General features: G+C 43.8%; 1 protein-coding gene across 1 annotated transcript in view; it reads left to right on the top strand.

Moving 5' to 3' along the window:
- The window catches only part of EDNRA (endothelin receptor type A), a 225496-nt gene that overhangs the window by 110712 nt on the left and 90822 nt on the right, over positions 1 to 23962 (top strand). The window contains exon 4 of the mRNA XM_085641629.1: positions 5583 to 5781. Coding sequence (XP_085497755.1) covers positions 5583 to 5781 — 199 coding nt within the window. The remainder of the gene's footprint in view (positions 1 to 5582; positions 5782 to 23962) is intronic.

Here is a 23962-nt window from a genome sequence, read left to right on the forward strand (position 1 = left end):
TAAGGGACGATCAGTGGGGAGGCAGGATCGGCAGTGGAGGGGGGCCCTGGCAGCTTAGAACCCAACTTCTCTTCTTTACCCTCCAATCTACTCATTGTGCCCTGCACCTGTTTCTTGCCTCTCTGTGAGTACAATTGCAGTTCCTACATGTTGGCTCTCAATTCCTCCCACTACACTCCCTATGTCTGCTCATTTCACGCTTCTCCCTTTTTTCACTTTCCTCGGCACTAAACAGAAAAGGATTGTAATAAAAAACAGAAAACCCATTGGTGTATGCCAAAGGAGGCTAAATTGAAGATAACTATAGAGTTCAGCCTAGGTTCAAATCAAACTCTGCTCATTCTTTTTGTTCCAGGTACCAGGATTCCCTGCAGCTGTGTTCACTGTAACAAAACAGCAACTCCTCCGAGGGCATTTGTTGTTATTTTAGAACCAATCACAGGCTATGATGGACGTCTATGGATGCTCGCACCACCTAGCATTGGTCCCAGCCTACCAGCCAAGACTAAGTAGCTTTTTGATTGGCTCTTGTTGCTTTTGCTTAACCCCGTCGATGCGTATGACGGAGCGGTTCCGTCATGCGCGTCGGTCACGCTGTGCGCATGACGGAACCGCTCTGTCATGGCCCCGCCCGCGCACGGAACCTTCAGCACAGCGCGGTAATCCACGCCGCGCTGAAGGGGTTAAGACACTGAAAGAAAGGCGGAAGCAATAAGATTTTAAGGAACCTTTTTTGGAGGCCGGTAGTATAGCGCCACATTTAGAGGTTGACTCTCCCTACCGCAACCTGCTTCAGACAAAGGTTGGCGTGTAGGTTTACTGCAATACCCCTTCACTAGGAAAGGCCAGGCTCCCTGTCAGAATGGCATCCTGCATTGGGGGTCCAGCCCAAAGGGGACCCTGTATTGGAGGAGTCCCAAAAGGCTTTCAGGAGATAGAGACTGCTGGGCGGCAAAGATTAAAGGTGGGTGGTGGTAGAGCAGCTCTCAGGTGACATGTTTAGGTATTTTCTTTCTCTCATGCTCGTTGTGCTGAATCCGTGCTTGACAAGTCCCCAACATGTCTTTCAACTGTGACGTTTCTTACTGAGGATTCTGAAAGTGTCGCTCCTCCAAACGTTGTCTTTTTCTGCTGCTCTGGTCTGTTCACCATGTCTCAAAGTTTAAATACTTCAGTTATGAGCAATTAACGTGCAAGACGTAAAGCGTAATCTAAGAACTTCTAAAAAAAACAAGCATTTGCAATGCAATAGGTCTCTCATTTGCAAGAGTTTGAGCTATTGGCATTGTAAATGACAATGCATTTTATAAATAAAATGCTATAAGAACAATTAATGGACAAAGTTCTGAATGTGTCTTTTGCTATTATAAATAAAATGTATTGTCATTTACGATACCAATAGCTCAAACTCTTGCAAATGCTAGACCCATCACATTGCAAAAGCTTGTTATTTAAGGCTTGGTGCTTCCAGAGACCCTGGAAGCGCCTGTTCGCCCGTCCCAGCCCAAAAGGGACTAGCAGATGAAGCTCAAGACATACACTTGGTCATAGACAAAGGGTTGGAACTCGTATCTCTCTTTGCTACATAAGCCAACGAAACACAACAACAATATGTAATAGTCCACAACTCAATGCAAAAAACAACTATATAAAAAATGTATGATCTGCCTAAAATACTATCCAGCCAACCGATTATTTTGTGGCCTAGTTAGCCTGTGCTAAGTAGCCTTATAGATTTACAAGACATCCTGTAAGGGAGCTGGTAGCTGCTGCCCCTCTCAAGATGTAAGAAATGATCTACTCAGTGCACCTCGTCCTGTCAGCAAAAGTAACAATGCCGCCCTGCCCTGTTAGTAACAAAACAGGAACCTGTGGAAAAAGCAGAAACTCCCTTTAATTATTAGTATTTAAAGCTTCCAGTGCAGCTGTACTTCTATCTTCTAAGCCAGTTTTTTTTATTTTTAGGCGTGCGGACGAGCGCAGACAACTCTTTCTGGTAAAGCACGTCCTAGACAACATTCATCAGATAAACACGAGCGTAATTGTGCTTTGTAGAAGCTGAAACCAAAACATCCAGCTCTTCTTGCTGCTCCCAGGCGTGTCCTCCAATCGCCGTCTCCTGTCCTTCCCTCGGACGCATGTGAACGTCCTGACCTCAGCAGCCTACGTGCTTCCGGTGCTGAAATCCGGCGAGGGAGGGCCCGCGCCGGGTCTGATCCCGGCCTGCGGTTGTTTACATTTATTAAGTGGTCTCGCCGTGCTACACCTCATTTATCAGTCAAACATGTAAATGTCTCTTGGTCTTCAACGGAAGTTTTCCATTTTAGTCAAGTTCTGGCAAGGATGTCTATCAGTCGTTGGAGATTAAGTTCATGTGCCGTAGCCTAGGGCCAAGGCAAAGCTCTGGGTTCAGAATGTATTTCATTCGTATTACGACCATGAGCTTACACTATTTATGGAACAAAACTTTTATCAGTCAGAATGTGTTGCAAAGTACCTTGCTTTGAGAATTGACATCAGAGCCTGATGTGCTTGGGAGATCACCCACGTGTTGTGAGAACTTGCATGTGTGTGTGAGACAATGCACACGTGTGCGTGATATGTGTGAACATAAAAGTATAAGTGTGGGTATCAGGCACACAGGAGTCTGGTTTGCCCGATCCATTCAATTGTTTAATTTGTGAACACGCAAGTGAAAGGGCCCAAAGATTTTCTCAGGAGCCCGCGGCCAGCATGTCATGATGGCCGAATACCAAAGCTGATCATTCTAGATTCCACGTTCGTACTCTTCCTCTCTTATCTCACTCTTGCAGGTTCTTTTTCTTCCCTGCTATCTCCCTTCATCACTGTTTTCACAGCTTTCTCTTCCTTTTTCTTCCCCTTTACCTTTCTGTCTCTTTTTTGCTTGGGGTTAATATCTGGTGATAATCTCTCTTTTGCTTTGGGTCAATCTCTGGTGATAAAAAAATAAGTCCCTGACTCCAAAAATAAGTGTTTGCGATCCCCAACTGCAACCACCGGCACAAATTAAGCACAGAGCACCAGTATTGCACAGGTGATGGCTGCTTACAAGTTCTTTCATTGTCAGCCCATCAGCATCCAGTTTGGAGTTTATGAGATGGAGCTGAAAGAGTAAGCCGGCTTTTCAAATGGCCGTGGTCTCCTGACTCTAGGACCATCCTATAGCTACTCAAATGTATCCTGCACGCAGGGATTGGAGTGTTTAACTCCTCCAAAGTATTTTTACTCTCTCACTAAGCACGTGCAAGAGATAGCAGGACTGCCAGCATCAATCCAGCTATCCCTTTGTGCTTCGCCACTCTACCTCTGTAAAGCAGCTCAGACCTTTGTGTTCTACTGACCCAGATGTGTCTTCTGAGGCGCCGCCCACATGTCTGTCAGCCAGGTGTGGGGTGGGCCCGGTATCTGTGTCTGTACTTCTCAATTTGTAATGAATTTCGTGTTCTGTGGATGAGATTTTACGAGCCTTTATTTACAAAGTTTCCAGGAATAGGAGGAATACCCCGTTCCATCTGCAGGAAAAAGACTGAAACTTACCTCAAAGTTTGCCTAGAGAGCAAGAACTTCGACTTCTGTAGAGAGGACTGTAGCAGAGCAACCAACATAGGGGCCATCCGGACAAAGGATCAATGCAATTTCTGCTCTCTTATTTTAGTTACTAAAATGTTAAGCAGATTTAAGACATTATATTTTCACCAATCTATGGAAATGTTAGACATGCAAATATGTCTTACTTTGAGGCACATCCACTGGAAACATATTTCTCCGATATGTTTGTACAATAGGAAAGGTGAAATCACCCCAAAGGTTTATATTCTGCCAAGACTTGAATGATTGAGAACTCTTGCATAACATTATATTTTATTGCATCACACTGGCATTAAGACAACTCATCATAAATGAGAGAGCGTTCGAAGCATGTCATTGAACAGATAGCGTGTGGTTGGCAGAGTGCTATATTTGGTGTGATCGTATGTGGGAAATGCTTTTGTTATGTATATGAGTGATCAGAGAGGTGCCCTCATATTGTCCTGGGGCTCAGCGTAAGCAGTGTGTGATATAGATGCGCTCAGATTATGAGCATAATTAACTGGTAGTTGACTTTTATTTATTCCTGGGGACGTGTCCCGTGTTGTGTTTGTGGTTATTACAGAAAAACTTTCTTTGTTTTTTTCTAAATTCTCTCCTTATCCTTTATGCCACAATTTCCCCCCCCAGTCTGCAAGTGTAGTCAGTCTGGAAAAGAGGAGAGGCTGGCAAGAAGTATGGACAGAGAAAGGACAGAGATCCACCTGGACTGCTTGCATTGCAGGCATTCCATACATTAATATTAAAAAACGATGCCTTGGGGCTAAGTTTGCGCTCTATAAATTCATTATTCAAGGATGTCTCATTTTGATTGAGGAGGAAGACAAGACCTGAAGGAATGGACCATATTGAAGTACTCCAGGCTATCAGAGATCATCTGATGGTCTTTACCATGTGTGGCAGAGACCATCACATGATGATTGCCTGTCAGGTAAGATATTGAGTGGCTTGGTTTGAATGGTTGATAATGGCTTTGTTATAGTCTGCTTGTGCTCAGACACTTTCGAGTTGCCATGGTAATAGCCCACTCAGCTAGCTCTACAATATTATGGCCGTCAAGAGGGTACAACTCATATACAGTCTGCACTGATTACAGACAGAGTTGACAGAGGCCGATCACTGTGTTTCCTGTCGTATGGGCACCACTGTCATCCACTCTAGCCTCCGATTGTTGTGTTCCATTCACTCTTTGAAAGCCTAGGGTAAAGCATTCTTCTCTTACTGCAAGTGTTTTCTGTTCTGAAAATGTCAGCGCATCCAGTTGTTTTGGAACATCATCTCACGACCAGCCGCGTTGTACTTTCTTCCTGAACTTTGATTGATATTGTATGTATCATAGCTTGGCTGGTCAGGAGTGCCAATGTTTTGCATCCTGTAATGGCAATGATGTCTGCCTGATTTTCTTTTTCTTGCGGGACAGAATGCTGAGTGAAGGAAGATGTCAGTCTTCACCGCAGTGTCATGCTTTGGGAATATCATTGGAATTTAATTTGTAGGAATGGCTGACTTTTCCCTTGGATGGCTTTGTGGATAATGCAAAATGCCCTGAAGACAGAACGTCTAGCAAGTGGCAGCCAGAACAATGCCTGTAGCTCATGGGTCATGTTCCCTTTGTTGGAGAATAATAGAGCTTCCTCAGTTTATCCCCTCAGGACCTGAGAAAAGCATCCTGTTAAACCAAGTTTAGGAAATCACTAAAATAAGACCGCTGTCAAGAAACCCCAAGGGGTAGTGAAAGTAAATAAAATAGACAGGTATTTCCAAGTTACACATTGGTGAACCTTTATCTCATAGATATTTAGACTGTGCAGATAAAGACCATATTAATCTCATCTCATGGTTACTGTGCTTCACTAGGTAAACCTCTAGCCATTATGAAAGACTTGCCATCAAACACACAATGCATTGTATAACATAGCACAAACAAAACATATAGGAACAAAAGGCCAACATGTGTTTTATCTCATTTTCAGGTACAGAGCTGTGGCTTCTTGGAGCCGGGTTCAAGGAACTGGCATCCCCTTGACCACCGCCATCGAGATTGTCTCCATCTGGATCCTCTCCTTCATCCTGGCCATTCCGGAAGCTATTGGCTTCACTATTGTGGTGTGGGATTACCGGGGCCAAAACTACAGCACATGCCTTCTCAAAGGCACAACACCATTAATGGAGGTATGTGTAATGCTCATTGAGTGGCAACACTCTATATTCCCTTCCCTGCTCTAATGCTTATTTTTCTTCATTACATTTATCAAGCTGGCAGCAATTTATTTTCCGCTAAAGCAGTTGGATTTTTTTATAACTGGCCAGTGTGAAATGAAAGAAATGCTCCTCATTATGAGTGCACTGATAAACCTCATAGCCAGTAAGATGGTTCAGCGAGTTGAATTATTGTTGCTTATATCTGCTGTGATCTATATGTTGTGAGCTACAACCCTCACAAGCCCATCTCCCCATTTCATCCTTGCAAGCTTAAGTTAAGTACCAAATTGAAGCATGCAGATATTTCTTTCTGATGGAAAATATGCATGAGTAACTCATCCATTCAAGAAATCCTGGAAATGTCCCACTGTCATAAACTTCCTGAAGTGCCAATATGAATCATTTCTAAATTGACAGAATGTCAGAAATCGGCTCCAAACATATGAATTATTCTATAGAAGCAGTCCTTGGCCCTGTGTTTTTCCCTTTGTTTTGTTATAATTATATTACAGAAATTGTACTATACCTTTTTGTGGAATGTAATACAGAAAAAAGAGAATATTTATCCTTGTAGGCATTGATTTACATCTTGATGGATGGAAGATGTAGCCTCCCTTTACCTAGCCACAAATTATTAGGCAACTTCTGGAAGACAACTTGCAACCAAACGCTAACCTACATGATATCGTTTTGGAATGTGCAAGAGTGAATGTTGTGTTAGCTGCAGCATGTTAATAGAAGGTACTATATCTATCCTCATGGCATTCCTCTTTCTATTGCCAAGGACTCAGTTCCTGTTGCTAAGACAAGGGGACCTACCTGCTACATTGGTCTCGCAGCTAAAACTGTACCTGGATGCTCCAATGGCTCCTTCCTGCCTCTCTGTGCAGCAGGATTAGTGTTGTCTTCAGTAAGTGCTCTGATGTTAGAAATAGTGAAGCTTGTCACAGACACATGAAGTAGAAAGGTTTAATAACGCAAAGCCAGTGCTTAATTTGTAAATAAATAATTTCTGGGGACCTCGTCAAGAGGCCACTGCAGCCCCTTTACGTGCCACCAGTGACAGAATCAAAACAACTACTAATCAATACACCCTACAAGTATAACATTTCAGACTATTCCAGACCACAAAGCTACAATAATGGCTTGGGCAGCAGATAGTCATTTTTAATGTTCATTGCAATAATAAACAACTGTTGTGTTAATCTCAAATTTAGATAAACAGTGCAGACTGTCATAAGTGCCGATGTTGACAATTAAGTTCTGGTGCCGAGCACCAGAAAACCACAGACTCAAACTAAGCACTACGCAAAACTCTCTTCACATTACCAGATATGTTTTCTAGGTTATCGCCACGCTCTTCAGTGAATACAGAGAAAACAACTACTACAGTGAATACAGAGAAAACGACTATGAGCAAAGCTAAAAGATCTGGTTTAATGTGCTAACACATTCAACATTAGCACATTAGGCCATCATTGTAAATAGTTCCTCATGCGGGTCATTGCAAGCACTCAAGTGGAGGTCGAACAATACACTCAGTAACATCAGCTGAGAGATGAATACTACACTTGGCTGAGCCAAGCCATGATTTACAAAGTTTGAAACCAATAACAGAAAGAGGCTGGTCAAACAAACCCAGTGGTCGAAAGGGGTGGAACCAAAATCCATCCTACGCATATTGTGAGCAATAGGGCAGTTTGACAGCTGCATTCTTAAAACCCAGCCTTAACAATGAAGGAATACTATTATAGTTTTTCTTTGGAAGTTTGTAATTTTGTATCTCAAAGTCATCGTGTATGTATTTATGAATCTATCTAATCATGTATTTAAAGCTTTTTGTGAAACACTGCAGAGTTGCTGCTTCAGGGTTCCCGGCACAAGGGCTGGTGTATGAGAGTGAAGGCAGTGTGTCAACTAATCTACCAACAGCCATTCCACACTCCTTATAGAAAATTACAATGTTGTTCTTGATCATCTTCCTTGAAGGCCGAGCCATGAGTAGCTCATGTGATAGAACAAAGAACACCAAAAGACATGCCCCATTCTTATATATATGATTGATTAGAATGTATCAGTTGTGGGTGAACGTTGGCTCTCAAACTGGTTTTTCGTGCCTAGTTTGAGAAAACTACTACTAATGCTGAACAGAAGCGATATCATTTAAGGCTTCTTCGGAGATTCAGAAATTTAATTTTCAAGTGTCAAAGGGGTAGAACAGGTGCTACAAGGGTGTTGACCTTTAGGTGGAGTTATTTGAAACAAAATCTTTTTCACTTATGGGAACTGAAAGCCAATATATTTGGAGCAACCGATGTCAGATGCCTTGTTGGTTGGTAGTTCTAGTAAATTGTAATTATAATAACCCACAGCATGCCAGTGGAGGAACTTGTGGAATAAGCAGAGTCCTACTTTGTGGCCTCTGGCTGATCAAGAGTCCCATACGTTTGGCGTAGCAGTATTCCAGGAATGACTCAGTAGCAAGGACTTGCATGATCCTAGTGGGTAGAAGCAAGGAAAGAATGTACCAGAGCAGAGATGGTGGATTGCGCTCTTGGTGACCATGTTGGCGGAGGAAAGAAGGGGACGTGATTAGTAAAAATAACACTAAGAATGCATAACTTCTAAGTTGGCTCTGAGGCGGGGCCTCTGGATTCATGGATTCAGGCTAAGCAAAATAGAGTGTTAAGGGGCCCACTTGGCTGATAAACATAATAGCTGACATATGGCTGTTCATCCACAGACAAATTTGCTTCATATAGTGGTGAACTTGCCGTAAGACTCAGTAGTACCAGCTAGCTCAACATACAAATCAAGCACTGAAGAGTCTCCGATAAAAACATGCAGGCTCTCCACTGTCACCTTCGAAGATGACAGTGAAACCTAGAGGATGAAACATAGACGGTAAACTATAGAGGGTAAGTCCATCAATCACTATGTTTCTGAAATAAATCTATAAAAAAAATTACTAACAATAATTTGCCCTATATTTGGAAACACAAAGATAACAAAATAAGCATTAGAATTTTCTCTAAATGGGATAAAGTTATCCTCCATGTCTAAGCTTAAATTCAATTGACTATTCTTAACACTTTATATAGCAAGTGTGAGTAAAAATATCTACTATTTGTAGCTACTCTGCTTAGGGGTGTCTAAAGTAAGCCCAGTAGTGCTGCACCCATGCCTCATGCTACTAGACTCCCATGTCAATTGATTTTATGTAAATGCATTTTATGTGGGAAGCTGGCACTAATCCAGCCCTCGTGGAACTGTATTGGACACTCGGGCTTTAGAAAAAAAACTAACATTTTCTGTGGGCTCTTTGCGGTCCTGCCTTGGAAATTACCAGAAGTGCGCAAATAAGTCTTCTGCAGCCTGTTGCAGTGCTGAAATGCCATCAGGTTTCGTAACTACTGATTTACTATAATACCATTCATTTACTCCAGGGCTCTCTACATGAGAGCCTGAGTTTGAAGCTCGCACTCCAGAACACCACAGAATAAATGAAAAGGCAATATATAAACTAAGTGAAAGCTTTAAAAATCATTTTGATTTAATATCTCAATTTATTCAACTAATTACCATGTATGGAACTTCCCTCCTACGAAAATGCAGCACGGCAACTCCATATTTTCTTAAAGTAATTCTTACTTAACTGTATCTAGCTTTTTTTCTCGGATCAAGCATGTGTGGCAATAGATGCCAAACTCTTTGCCTTTATTTTTGAATGGTTTAAAGTACATTCCTACTGTAATCTTACTCCTTTATGAAATTCACATCGTGTAATGAAGTGCCAAATATTCGGGCAATCTAAAATATTTTTACCATTTAATAAGAATGTGACCATCACAATACAAGCAACACATTTCAAAACTATTCACCCCAACTCACATTTCATTGAAAAAACACATCTGAAAAGAGTTGCTGAGTGAAGCATGGCTTGGATGCCCACTTCCTGTTATAAATTGGTTCCATGTGCGACTGCTTGTGAACAATAGAACCACTATTCCAGTTCAAGAACAGAACTCTGCCAGCAGATGTAAAAGGGGGCAGTGAACAAACGCATGAACAGTTCTAAATGCATAGGTAGGTGCATGTTTACACATGCATACACGAAACGGCTGTGCAGTGGTGGACTCTACGAGCACGTTTCACTCAAAGGTGATGCGTCGGGAGCATAATCTGGAGATTGTGTGCAAAATGTTCATGTTTCGGCAATGCACAAAAATGTCCATTTGTCACTAGCGCAAATTGCGAATTTCACAAATGCAAAGAAATATTTTGTGCACAACACAAATGAAGTATGGTTGACAAAGGTACGGATGGCCGGCCCACGTGTCCACTATATGCCTGCATAGGTTAAGGTGGACATCAATGAAAGTCGGCTTGTGTATGGACCCTGCATGAATAAGTGCCAGCCATCAGAATATCCAAGCACTTAACGAATGAACCCCTGACCTTGTAATGTTTACTTCAGTGTAAACAAGAACACGATTTACTTCTGTGTCATGTATACCAAAACTCCTTTGTGTGATTTTGTCTTTGTGTAAGAAGTCCTCGTCCAGTTGCATCATAGCCCACTCCCTCCACCCCCCCCCCCTTTCCACCCCATCCCCCTCGAGTACTCCCATTTTGGGCACATAAAATGTAGAAGCTGCTATGGACCAGCTCTGGTTCTGAGAACGTTTCTGGCACAACTCTTACTTTGCGAGTTGTTAACTGTCACGCTGTGTAACATTTGTCATGCTATCCTTTGAGATATTTCAATTGATATGAGGACATTTTTTAAGGAAACCTCCAGCTTTGCAATCATTCCTTCACCTCAAGCATCCTCAGCACTGCAGTGAAAGCACTTATGGGTGCTTCATCTGCGACTGACACTGGGGCCTTCGCCACAAAACAGAGACAAGTTAATGCACATGATTTACATATTAACACTGAGAGAACTGGGTCCAGTGTACTGTCTTGACCTCTGCTAAACAGTTATCCTAAACCTCTTGAGCGTAATCCATATAATGGTGAACAATACATAACTCACTTCGTATCCATCCTCATTAGACCTGATATCTTAACGCCCTAAATGCTACCAACATCAAATCAAGATTTGGAGGCATATTTACAAGCCCTATCGCCACCACAACATCACCTATAGTGACGCTGTGGTGGTGATAGGGGCTGCGCCTTATGTACAAGGCAGCTTTAAGCCACTTAACATGGCTTAACGCTGTCTTGTACTTAAGGCCCCCTTTGGGCAGTGGGTGTTGCAGTGGGCGTTCCACCGCAGCACCCATTCATTTTCTGGCAGCGCCAAAATTAAGACCAGGTAAAAACTGGTCTTAAGATGGTAAAACAAGGCGAAATGCATTATTTCTTCTCGTTTTTAGGTCTCGCCTAGCTATTGCATTTACACAATGGCTATGCGAGACTCTAGTAAGAGGGGCATTTCAAAGTGCTCCCAAAAGTGGATTGCATGGCGAGCACGCGCACAATCACGTGCATCGTGCCGCCATGCAATCCGTTTGGGGAAGCGCTTCAGCCCACTGGCGCGTGCACGTGTAGCCACAGCATCATACTTCAAAGGTTCCGCTCCCCCGCCTGGAATGCGTTCCCCCGCCCCCGCCACAGCATGCCGAGAGATTGTTTCCTCATGTCGCCTCTCACAACTGTCCCTCCCCCACCACAGGGCTAGTCTCACGGACGCATTGCCATCCATCGATTTCACTTTCATGCCCGTGTTCTCTTTTCCTTTCCGCACACAGCCCGCCCTCCCCCCTCCGTGTTTTCTTGCAGCTTTGCCCAGATCTGAGTCTCAAACAACCAAAATAATAAGTTTGCCCTGCACGCTTTCTGCGCTTACAAAGTTAACATATGCCGTGCTCATTCCCTTTTCATCCTTCTAAGGTCGATAACATTAGCTCCATTAATTCTGCGTCTAAGGATTTAAATAACCATATTTTTTCTTGCAACTTTAGGCACTTCACACACACAGCCCCACTGCTCACACACACAGGCATCAAGGCAGCAACAGAATGCTCTGAGCCCCACCAGTGTTTGCCAAACACACATGCCTCTCGCATCTTGTGTTTTCTTCCAGCTTTGGCCCGTGTTCTCTTTGCCTTTCAGCACTCAGCTTCCCCGTAACCACCATTTAACTAACATCCTGCCACACTCATTCCATTTTCATCCTCGCTTTCACTTTCATGCCCGTGTTCTCTTTGCCTTTCAGCACACAGCTTCTCCGTAGCCACCATTTAACGACCATCCTGCCGTAAACACTATTTAACTACCATCCTTTTAGTTAAAATAAAAGAATTGCCTCTAAGGGTTTAAGGAGCCATAGAAATACAAGGCAAGGCAACATACACTCTGAATGCCACTCAGAGCCACATAATTACATGCCACATAACTACAATGCACTCAATACAACAGACTCTCCAAAAACCAATCAGTGCCACATAGTTACACCCACATAATTACACAGCGCTCAATGCCACATACACTTCAAATACCACTCAGCGCCACATAATTACACACCACATAATTACACTACACTCAATGCCACATGCACTCCAAATAACACTCAGTGCCAATTAATTACAATGCAAACAATGCAAGATACACTCAAAATAACACTCAATGCCACATAATTACACGCCACTAAAATCAACATACACTCCACACAAAACCACTCAGTGCCACATAATTATATTCTACATAATTACACTCTATCTATCTATCGCCCTCTCTATCTATCTATCTATCTATCTATCTATCTATCTATCTATCTATCTATCTATCTATCTATCTATCTATCTATCTATCTATCTATCTATCTATCTATCTATCTATCTATCTATCGGACTATTGCACTCTATCTATCTATCTATCGCATCACCACAGCATCACTTAGCACCACAACAGCATCACTCTAGGGCACCACTACATCACTATGCGCTACCACAGCATCAATTAACGCCACAGCATCACTCGACACCACCACAACATCACCCACCGCCACCACAGTATCAATCTGTACAACCATTCAACAACAACTGGCTCTAATATGTTCTCTCAATATTTAGGCTTTATTACAAATGGCACAAAAAAAATGATAATGTTCGAGGCATGTGGGCTGCTGAATTCATATCTGTGCATAGATCGCCGCCTAGTTTGCACGTTGTTGTCCTGGAAGAGTCTTCGAAGTATCCTGAGATAGGTGACTCCTCCCCTGGACCACAGTGCGCATGGGCATCCTCTCCATCCTCAGATTGTTTTTTTCCGCCATTGGGTTCGGATGTGCTTATCTTAGCTCAAGTTAGGAAAATTTAATTCAAGGCCAAAAGGCCTTTAGTTTTCGTCGGTACTGTTCCCGCTCGGTATCGACAGCTTTCTTGCTTAGTTTAGCAAACTTCTTCAAGTTTTTCGGATCCGTTTAATCGGATCATCGACCTTACATCGACGATGGAATCGAGGACCCCATTCAAACGGTGTCCTGTTTGCCACACCAAATATCCACATATCGACGTCCACCCGGTGTGCAACAAATGCCTCTCGCCGGATCACGACGAATCGAAATGTATGGCCTGTGCCCGATTCCGATCCAAGAAGACTCTCCGGAATCGACGGGCAGCGAGATTAGAAGCGCAGCAATCGGCACCGGCCCCGGCCAACATCTTCAGCACCGAGGACAAAGATGTTGAAAGCGTGGAAGACACGAACTACAGCCCCGCTTCCGAACACGATTCCCGATCAGAAGACGCCGATGAAGCGCTTTTTCACAGGGAAGAAGCCGAGGATGAGGTAGGAGACTACGATGAGGCCTTTGGGGCCGAAGAAGATAGCTCTGGTGAAGAGCAGGGCCTACCCGTCGAAACGGAGGCTATCAAAGTGCGTCATTCTACGGCTCTGGTCGAGGGATCGCCTCCGGGCCTTACCCGAGATCAATCCCGCAGTTCTTCGGCCCCGCCTTCGGGCCCGGCCTCGAACATCCAGCAAGAGCCATTATTACCGAAAAAGACTGGTTTCCCTTCAACGAAACCGAAACCATTCGTCGCACCGGTTCCACAGAAACCGAAAGTGAAACTAGCAGTGGTCGGCTCGAAGCCCTCGAAGACCTCCACTCCTTCGACGCCAGCCCAGACCATCGGCTCCGAACGCACTAAAAGGGATTTCGGCGCCGAACTCGCTGCAGCAGATGTCGGTACCGACCCGAAAAAGAAGGCCATCGGTACCTCAAAAGCGCCTCGGCCCCCGGCACCGAAGCAATCGGCCACGACCACCAAAGTTAAAATGGCCGTTCCATCGGAGTCCACTTCGAAGGCAGCGACTAGGGTCAAGTCATCGACTCCGTCGACCGCTATTACCTCTCCTCGAATCGATAACCCTGTGGCCCCGAGGCAGTCCACGCCTACCTCTACAGAACCACTCGGCACCAAAGAACCTTCGGCGTTCTCGGTGCGACAAGTTGCGGCGTCATTGCAACGCATCAGAGAACAGGCAGCCCTCCAGTCCACATCGGGCCCGACCCGAAAAAGGCTCCAAAGGCACCTTCGGCACCAACCAACATCACTTATGGTTTGCCGCCGTCCACGGCGCCAAAGATTTTCGAGATCCGAACACGTGTCCGCCAGACAAGGTCCCCATCTACTGGACACTCTCCTACTGAGCCTTCACCGTCCCAATTCATCGACGCCGACACCGGCAGACTCATGCTCCGAAAACGGAAGGTCACACCAGAGCAGACCTTGGACTCTTACAGAATCCCTCTAAAGCAGAAACTGCCAGCAGAATCGGAACCGGTTCTATACGAACGCCTGCATACCTCCTATCTGGATCCCCAGTCCTTTTCTCCGACGCCCTCCGACACGGACGCAATAGAGGATTACATGGGTGATGATACCACCTACCCTAGGGATATAGATCCTGAGGAGCAGCAGGACCCAGATCAAGCTTGGGATGACCCTGCAGACCCGGGTGCCACAACGGATACCCAGGACACGCAACTTTACGGTGCAAAAACATCTCCCACAGAGGACACTGCTGCCTTCAATGCCCTCATAGAACGTGCTGCAGCCAATCATGGAGTGCAACTCCACTCTGACACAGTTGAGGACGACTTCTTGGTGACACTTTCGCCTCCTCTGAGAGGACTGTCAAGACTCTGCCCATGACTACTTATTCGGACCGGAAGTTGACACCACTTTAGAAAAGATAAAAAAGGACACTGACACTGCGAAGTCAATGGGGGCTCTGCAAATGCAGACATTTCGTAGTGGCTCCTTTCGTCGCCCCGGAAATAGGGGAGCAGCTAGAGGACAGGGGTTACAGCAGACATACAATAAAGGGGGCACACAGAGTACCTACGATAAAAACAACAGAGGTGGATATCGTGGCTCCAGCACCAAGGGCAGAGGACGCGGTTACGGCAACACCATGTCTTCACCCAAGAACAAACAGTGACGCCCTCTCCCTTCCCCCCGACCACATAGCACCTGTCGGGGGGAGACTCCAGCGGTTCCTGTCCACGTGGAATACCATCACCACGGACAGGTGGGTCAGGGATATTATCCAGCACGGTTACTGTCTCGAATTAACCTCCACTCCACCCACAATACCGCCAAAGCACCGTCCTATGTCTGCAGAGCACTTAGCATTATTGCAGCAGGAAGTGCTAAGTATGCTGCAAAAAGGTGCAATAGAGGTTGTGCCCTTCAACCAGCAGGGGACAGGGGTGTACTCTCTGTACTTCCTAATCCCAAAAAAGGACGGGTCGCTCAGACCTATACTAGACCTGAGACCCCTCAACCACTACATTCTCTCAGAGCATTTCCATATGCTCACCCTACAACAGGTTCTCCCGCTGCTCAGCCAGGGAGACTTCCTAGCCACACTAGACCTCAAAGATGCGTACTTCCACATACCCATACACCCGTCACACAGGAGATATCTCAGGTTCACTATTCAGGGGCAGCACTACCAATTCAAAGTCCTCCCCTTCGGTGTGACAACAGCACCCAGAGTTTTCACCAAGTGCCTAGCTACAGTGGCTGCACATCTACGGAGACAACACATTCACGTCTACCCTTACCTGGACGACTGGCTTGTTCAAGCAAAGTCAGCCCAGCAATGTGCCAGCCACATGTCACTCACCATTAACCTTCTTCACAGTCTGGGATTCTCACTAAATTACCCAAAATCACATCTCCAACCCGCACACGTACAACAGTACCTGGGTGCGACCATAGACACTCTGGCAGCCACAGCTCAGCCAAATTTAGTGAGGATCAACAGCATGCAAATGCTGATCTCAAAGTTCAAACCTCAACACTCCCTTCCTGCGCGAGTGTTCATGCAGTTGATAGGCATGATGGCCTCCTGCATTTTCATAGTCCCACACGCGAGACTACATATGCGCCCGCTTCAGGAGTGCTTGGCACGTCAATGGAATCAGGCTCACGGGCAATTAAAAGACCTAGTGTTGGTGAGCGATCGGGCATACAACTCTCTGCATTGGTGGAATCCACAAAACCTTTGCAAGGGCCGACCGTTCCAAGAGCCTGTTCCACAAATAATACTGACGGCGGACGCGTCTCTCCAGGGATGGGGAGCTCATGTACTCAATTACACAGTGCAGGGACTATGGACAATACAACAAAAGAAGATGCACATCAACCTTCTGGAACTGATGGCAATCTTCCTGGCAATGAAGGCATTCAAAGTACACTTGTGCAACAAAGTCGTGTTGATCCGAACGGACAACATGACTGCCATGTACTACATACAGAAGCAGGGAGGAACACACTCTCCACAGTTGTCTCATCTGGCTCAGAGCATGTGGAAGTGGGCCATTCAGAGGAACATATTCCTCATGGCGGAACACCTCCCCGGCAAGGACAACCAGATGGCGGATCTGCTCAGCAGACACAGCCACCAGATGCACGAGTGGGAGCTACACCCGTCAGTACTCCAACCGTACTTCCAACAGTGGGGTCATCCAGAGATAGACCTATTCGCCACAAACGAAAACGCAAAATGCCAAAGCTTTGCCGCCAGGTTCCCACATCCACAGTCGCAGGGCAATGCGATATGGATGAACTGGTCCGGCAGATTTGCGTACGCTTTTCCCCCAGCGCCATTAATACCGCTGGTGGCACGCAAACTGTGACAGCACTCACTGACACTCATCCTAGTTGCTCCCACATGGGCGCGCCAGCCATGGTACACCACCTTTCTAGAACTTTCTGTGGTGCCGCATCAAAGGCTGCGGATCAAACCTGCCCTCTTAACGCAGAACCATGGAGAAATTCAACACCCAGATCCACAACAGCTGAACCTGGCAATCTGGCTCCTGAAGTCTTAGAGTTTGGCTACCTAAACCTGCCACCTGACTGTATGGAGATCATTAAGGAGGCCAGGAGACCCACTACCAGAGCTTGCTATGCAGCGAAATGAAAGAGGTTTGTCATTTATTGCAACAACAATGACATTAACCCGCTAGACGCATCCATTCAAAACATAATCTGTTACCTCTTACACCTATACCGATGCAATCTGGCATACACCTCAATACGTATCCATTTGACCGCAATAGCAGCCTATCTCCAGAACAGGCAGCACCTCTCTTTATTCTGAGTGCCTGCCATCAAAGCTTTCTTGGAGGGACTTAAACGAGTAATTCCCACAAGACACCCACCAGCACCGGTGTGGAACCTCAACTTGGTCCTCACCCGACTGATGGGTCCACCCTTTGAACCTCTCCACTCATGTGAGATTCAATTCCTCACCTGGAAAGTAGCTTTCCTAGTGGCAATCACTTCGTTAAGAAGAGTTAGTGATCTCCAGGCACTAACCATTCAAGAGCCATTCATACAGGTTCATGCGAACAGGGTCGTACTACGTACCAACCCCAAATTCATGCCTAAAGTAATATCGCAGTTCCACATGAATCAAACTATTGAACTGCCTGTTTTCTTTCAGAATCCACAAAATGTCGCTGAAAGAATGCTCCATACACTAGATGTCAAAAGAGCCCTCATGTACTATATAGACAGAACTAAAGACTTTAGGAAGACAAAACAACTTTTCGTTGCCTTTTCTCCACAACACAAAGGCAACGCCATCTCCAAAGCAGGTATAGCCAGATGGATCGTTAAATGTATTCAAATTTGCTATCAAAAGGCTAAACGCACATTAACGATTCCCCCACGAGCCCACTCAACACGTAAGTTAGGGGCGTCCATGGCTTTCCTGGGAAACATTCCTTTACAGGATATATGTAGAGCAGCCACATGGTCCACTATACATACATTTACCAAACACTATTGTGTAGATGTACACTCAAAACAGCAGGCAGCTGTAGGACAGGCTGTTCTCAAAACTCTTTTTCAGACCGCTGCAGCTGGCACTGGTGGCCGCCGCTAATAGGAGGTACTGCTATGTATTCTATGCACAGATATGAATTCAGCAGCCCACATGCCTCGAACTGAATATGCTACTTACCAGTATGCATCTGTTCTTGGCATGTAGGGCTGCTGACATTCATATCGCCCACCCTCCTCCCCGGCGCCTGTAGCAGCTGCAGCTCTCAGAATTACTGTATAGCATGGTCATCACTTTCTGTATCTACTCCATCACTGCCACAATGGCGAAAAACAATCTGAGGATGGAGAGGATGCCCATGCGCACTGTGCTCCAGGGGAGGAGTCACCTATCTCAGGATACTTCGAAGACTCTTCCAGGACAACAACGTGCAAACATCCGGACCCAACACTAGGCGGCGATCTATGCACAGATATGAATGTCAGCAGCCCTACATGCCAAGAACAGATGCATACTGGTAAGTAGCATATTCAATTTAACTTCTGTTCTTGGATTTTAGGCACAATTAAATACACTAAACATAATCTTCACAAGAGTTATTAACAAAAGTTTAAACGATTGCCATTATAATTTACATTAACTTTTATTTAGGTATTAATTATTTGCAAAAATTAAAAGCCATTGTTATTTGTAATATCAATACATCTAAGTCATGTAAATACAACACATATTGCATTACAAATGCTATAGGTGTCACATTTGCAACAGTTAAAACTATTGACATTGTACATGAGAAAGCTAGTAATTTCAATATTTTCAATACCAACACATAAATAAAAAAATTAGTCAATTTACAATACAAAAAGTTCAAACTTTCCTAATGCGAGACCTATTCCATTGCAAATGCTTGTTGCTTTTCCATGTGTGCTGCCTTGCGCAGCACACATGGAAAAAGCAAAATGCCATTGTTTGTTTATGTGTAGGAAGGTGTCCCTTCCTGTACATAAATATATATATATTTTTTTTAAATGCCATTTTGTGTCTTTCATATGTGCTGCATGAAGCAGCACACATGAAAGTGACAGAATGGCATTTTAGGATTGTTTATGTGCAGGAAGGGACACCTTCCTATGAATAAACAATCCTCCCCAGCACGCAGACACCCTTGCACTAAGGTGCAAGGGTGTATGCGTTGGCGCTAAGTTGCTAAACTTAGCGCCATCCATGGGGGAAACGCAAGGCTGCACCACATTCTTGGAAATATGGTGTAGCCTTGCATTTCAGAAGTGGCGACGAGAGGCGTTAAGCCAGGAAGGCTAACACCTCTCTCCGCCACTTCACTGTACATATGGCGGTTGGTTTCTCCGAACGCTTCTTTACAGATTACATATATAGGCTTGTCTGATTGATGGCTTCTCTCGCATCCACTACATCCAATAGCCAATGACTATATGCTGTACCCTTGTGGAAACCAACAACCTCTATTTCTATATATTGAATGTCTCTAAACCAATACGTCTCCCTTGTGTCTATTCACAACCCTCCTTCACTTTCACTGGAAAAGCTGGGGTTCATTTAGACAATTAAATGACGTTTTCCACTTTAACGTTTCAACCACCACCTGTAACCAACTACTCAACTCCCACAAAGCACACCCCTATTTCCACGTCACTAAGACCCAGATTAATGCTCTATTCCTCTGCAAGATGGACAGTTGCAAAAGATTGCTCCTAGAAGATCCCACTGTTTTTTAAACGTAATGAAAAGTACTAAAGCTTTTCATCTATTCCCTTTCAACATTCCTAGATGCATCCGCATGCCCCCCTTCAGACATCCAGCAGATTGACTTACTCTGTGACGCGACACCATCTACAATGTCCTCATTCTAGTATTCACATCAGCCCATGGCTTTAGGGGAATCCCCCCCACAGACCCCTAGACACTATCAGCAATTACAATCCCAACATTACATCGTCCAACACCTCTGCATATCCTTAGTTTCAGTTTTTCCCCCCTGATCACCCTGACCCGGACCCTTCCTCTACCATGGATACAAGAATTGACATGACACTGAAACACTGGAAGTTAGAAAATATCAGACAATCCACTTGCCTGGGGGGATTTCACTTTCGGACCTGTGATAAAAAAAATAGGTGATATTACCTTCCAAAAGGGCACGTTTTTGACGTTATTCTGAGACCCATAATCTATATCTATGTAGCCATATGTGAACCTGAACAAGGTGATATGTTGTCGAAGCTTCGTTTGACCTTCACTAGCAATATGGTAATACATGACATGGGACTGTTTAATAACTCAATCACTTTTTGTTTGGTCATTTCCCGAATATAATCCCCAATGTGTGTTCTTTTCAACAACAATTGTACTGATTGTAAAATACTTTCGAGCATGTGTAACCATCGGTAACAGTTGATCGACCACATGTTTTAACAAGCTACTCAATTTTAATCTATTGAGAGAACATCTCGAAAAGCATTTATTTGACAATTTTCGTATGCAATTTTTAAGGACACATGAAGCTGCTGGGAAAAATGGAAACCTACACTTGATCACTAATTTACTTTTGCCATCTGAGGCTTTATTTTCAAAGTCAAAAAAGGACTGCACTAAAGCAAATTGTTATGAATATGGTATCAAACAAGATTTGATTAGATGAAATCTTTGTGAATCAGTTATAACGCTGACATAGCTAGATGACTTCATTAAAAGTCCTGGCCTTGAAGCATTTTTGAGAAGGAAGATATTACTTGAGGCTCAATGGTGAATGTTGCTAAAATATTGGTTTGAGGCTAGAAAATACTTTATCATTAAGTGTGTTTATGAGGAGTTCCTGAAGCCAGTATGAAGACCGTATACAGTTTTAATTGTGAGATGTTACAAATAAGTTACATAAATGAGAAAGTCGATTGCCCTTGTGAATGTTATCTTATGTTAAATGTTATTTGAGAGATGATGTGGACTATATTACTTTCAGATGATCGTCCAAAAGTGATACCTCGAGTCACAATACAAAACATTTCCAGATTTGTCAGACTATGCAATAAATCATTTCTAATAGGCGGATGTCCATTGGAAGATAGGTGTTCATCAGAAGATTAAGAAAAAGTGATTTGGCTGACATTTTTGATTAGTTAAGCACTGCTTTCTAAATAAAAAGACCGGAATTTAGATTGGGTGGTAATGGATAATCAATCCCCTGACTTGTGGATGAAGTGCTTATTTTGGAGATTAGTCAACCACCAGATTTTCTTTCACCATGCTACATCAATTCAAAGTAAATTGCGCCATTGTTTTCACCACCAGATTTATAACGTTCACAACAAATTAGAATATTTTCCATTGCAAACCAACTTTGTATTTTATCCTTTGATTTTAAATTTGTGCCTAATTTGTATCAGACTACACTGAACTTTATCTTCCTGCTGATTTTTTTGTTGTTGTGCTAGTATTCCCTGGAAAGAAAAAGAAATGTAATTGTATCTCCACACAAAAAGGGAAGTTAGACAGTAAAACAATTGATGACTTGGCAGACAGACTGAAATGAACCACATTTGTCAGCAATCACCTACTCACAGACCACAGTGTATATAATCAATCATAATACATAACCATTGCTAAGAAACTCTTTTAAGTCTTGAGTGAAAATATGGATGTTTAGTCTGCTTTTTACGCATCTTGCTGTATCTTTGAAGGGTGCTTTACAGCCGTGTTTATGCCAGGGCTATTGTTAGGTTTGCGGAGAACATGGTTTAATTTTCTCAATATTCCGTTGAAGTTTACTCGACACACTCTGATGTACTACTTTTATTTATTTTCTGTACTCTGTAAGCTCACTCCTGAACCTTTGATGCTGTACTTTTTTGTGTATCGTCTTGACACATGGGGTTGAAGCTATTTTTCTGTCTTGTGCAAGGTAGTAAATAACTATTGCTGCCACTCTGCCACCAGGTTTATTTGATATGGAATAATCATAATTTGTGTCCACTTCCTCCTTCATATGGTTAGCAAGTACTGATCAAGCTTTTAAGGAATAAGGAAACGTAGCCTAGACTTTCTTGTCTGACTTACAGATCTGTTACACTGCAGAGGTACAAGGAAATTATATCACATTTTATCAGTGCAGTTCTTAAAGTCATTATTCTAAAAGGGTGAAACTAATGGGGATACTTACATGGTGCCCACTTAATGTACAAAGAACATGCACCTTACATGATTGTCCACTATTCCCACAGCTGTTAATATGTCAGACTGTGCACATGTGCTCAATGTCATGTAAATTGTTTCAATGTTACTAGTGAAGTCTGGTGACCTAAAAAGGTGATGGCATTTTGCATGTTTACCTACTAATTATGAATGGCTTTCATGGAGAGCCACTATACTTTATTTCAATTTCTAAATCTGATAACTCACTACTATGACACAGCACAGTTGATAACAAAACTTGTTACTCTCCATTGCTACGTCCTAAAGGCCTTCCATGGCAGGCTACTATGGCTGTCTGAGAGCCTTTCAGTGAAGCGCTGCTTTTCTGCTTTGAATAAGAGCAGAAAGCACAGCTGCAGGAGGTAGAAGGAAGGCAGGGAAGGCGGTGGGGGTTGGTCAAGGATGGCAGGTAAGGTCTTATTTTTTTTTTACCTTGGGGACAAGGATCCATAACCGCGGCCACGTTATCCATGGCTTACCCATTACTCCTCTGCCACTGAGTAGCAGTTGAAAGCAAGGGGCAGATGATTTTGGGGGCCATACATAACATAAAATTATAGATGAGTAAAAAGTTAATTAAAGGGATGTTTTTCACCTCGAGGCTCTGAGTGACATCATAGATAACTCGAGCTTCACACTCAGAACCCCTCAGTGAAAAACATTCCCTTAATTCACTGTTACCCATCTATAATTCTATATGTTATGCAAGGCTTCCATAGAAAACGTCTGTTGTTTACATCAGAATCTAAATCTGGTAATTCACTGCTATGACATAGCAACAGTTGATAACAAAACGCGTTTCCTACTGTTGCTATGTCACAAAAGCCTTCCAGGCCTGGCTGAGAGGGCTCTCTGAGAGCCTGTCAGTGCAGCACTGCTTATCTGCTTCACTGAAAGCAGAAAGCAAAGCTGCATTAGGGGGAAGGAAGGCAGGGAAGGTGGTGCAGATTGGTTAAGGATGGCAGGTAAGGATTTTATTTTTCACATTTGGGTTAGGGAGGAGAGACCACATTATGTATGACTCGCCCATTTCTCCTCTGCCCCTGCACAGCAGTTGAAAACAATGGCAGGTGATTTTGGGGGATGTATGTCGTTACAACGCACACTTTTACAACGCATGCACTTACAACGCATTTTTTACAACGCAAAATCCACTACAACGCATTCCATTACAACGCAGGACACTACAACGCATTTTTAAAAACTACCTTTACAACGCATTCCATTACAACGCATACTACCTTTACAACGCATACCATTACAACGCATAATATTACATTGGATTTAAGGTAAGTATTGGATAGTATAGGGGTAAAAATTACTATTCTTACTCCAGGGGGTGCAACAGTAGGGTAAGTGTTGGATAGTATAGGGGTAAAAATTACTATTCTAACTCCAGGGGGTGCAACAGTAGGGCAAGTGTTGGATAGTATAGGGGTAAAAATTACTATTTCTAACTCCAGGGGGTGCAACAGTAGGGCAAGTGTTGGATAGTATAGGGGTAAAAATTACTATTCTAACTCCAGGGGGTGCAACAGTAGGGTAAGTGTTGGATAGTATAGGGGTAAAAATTACTATTCTAACTCCAGGGGGTGCAACAGTAGGGTAA

Source organism: Triturus cristatus, chromosome 2_2 (assembly GCF_964204655.1).
Source record: "Triturus cristatus chromosome 2_2, aTriCri1.1, whole genome shotgun sequence".
Lineage (NCBI taxonomy): Eukaryota > Metazoa > Chordata > Amphibia > Caudata > Salamandridae > Triturus > Triturus cristatus.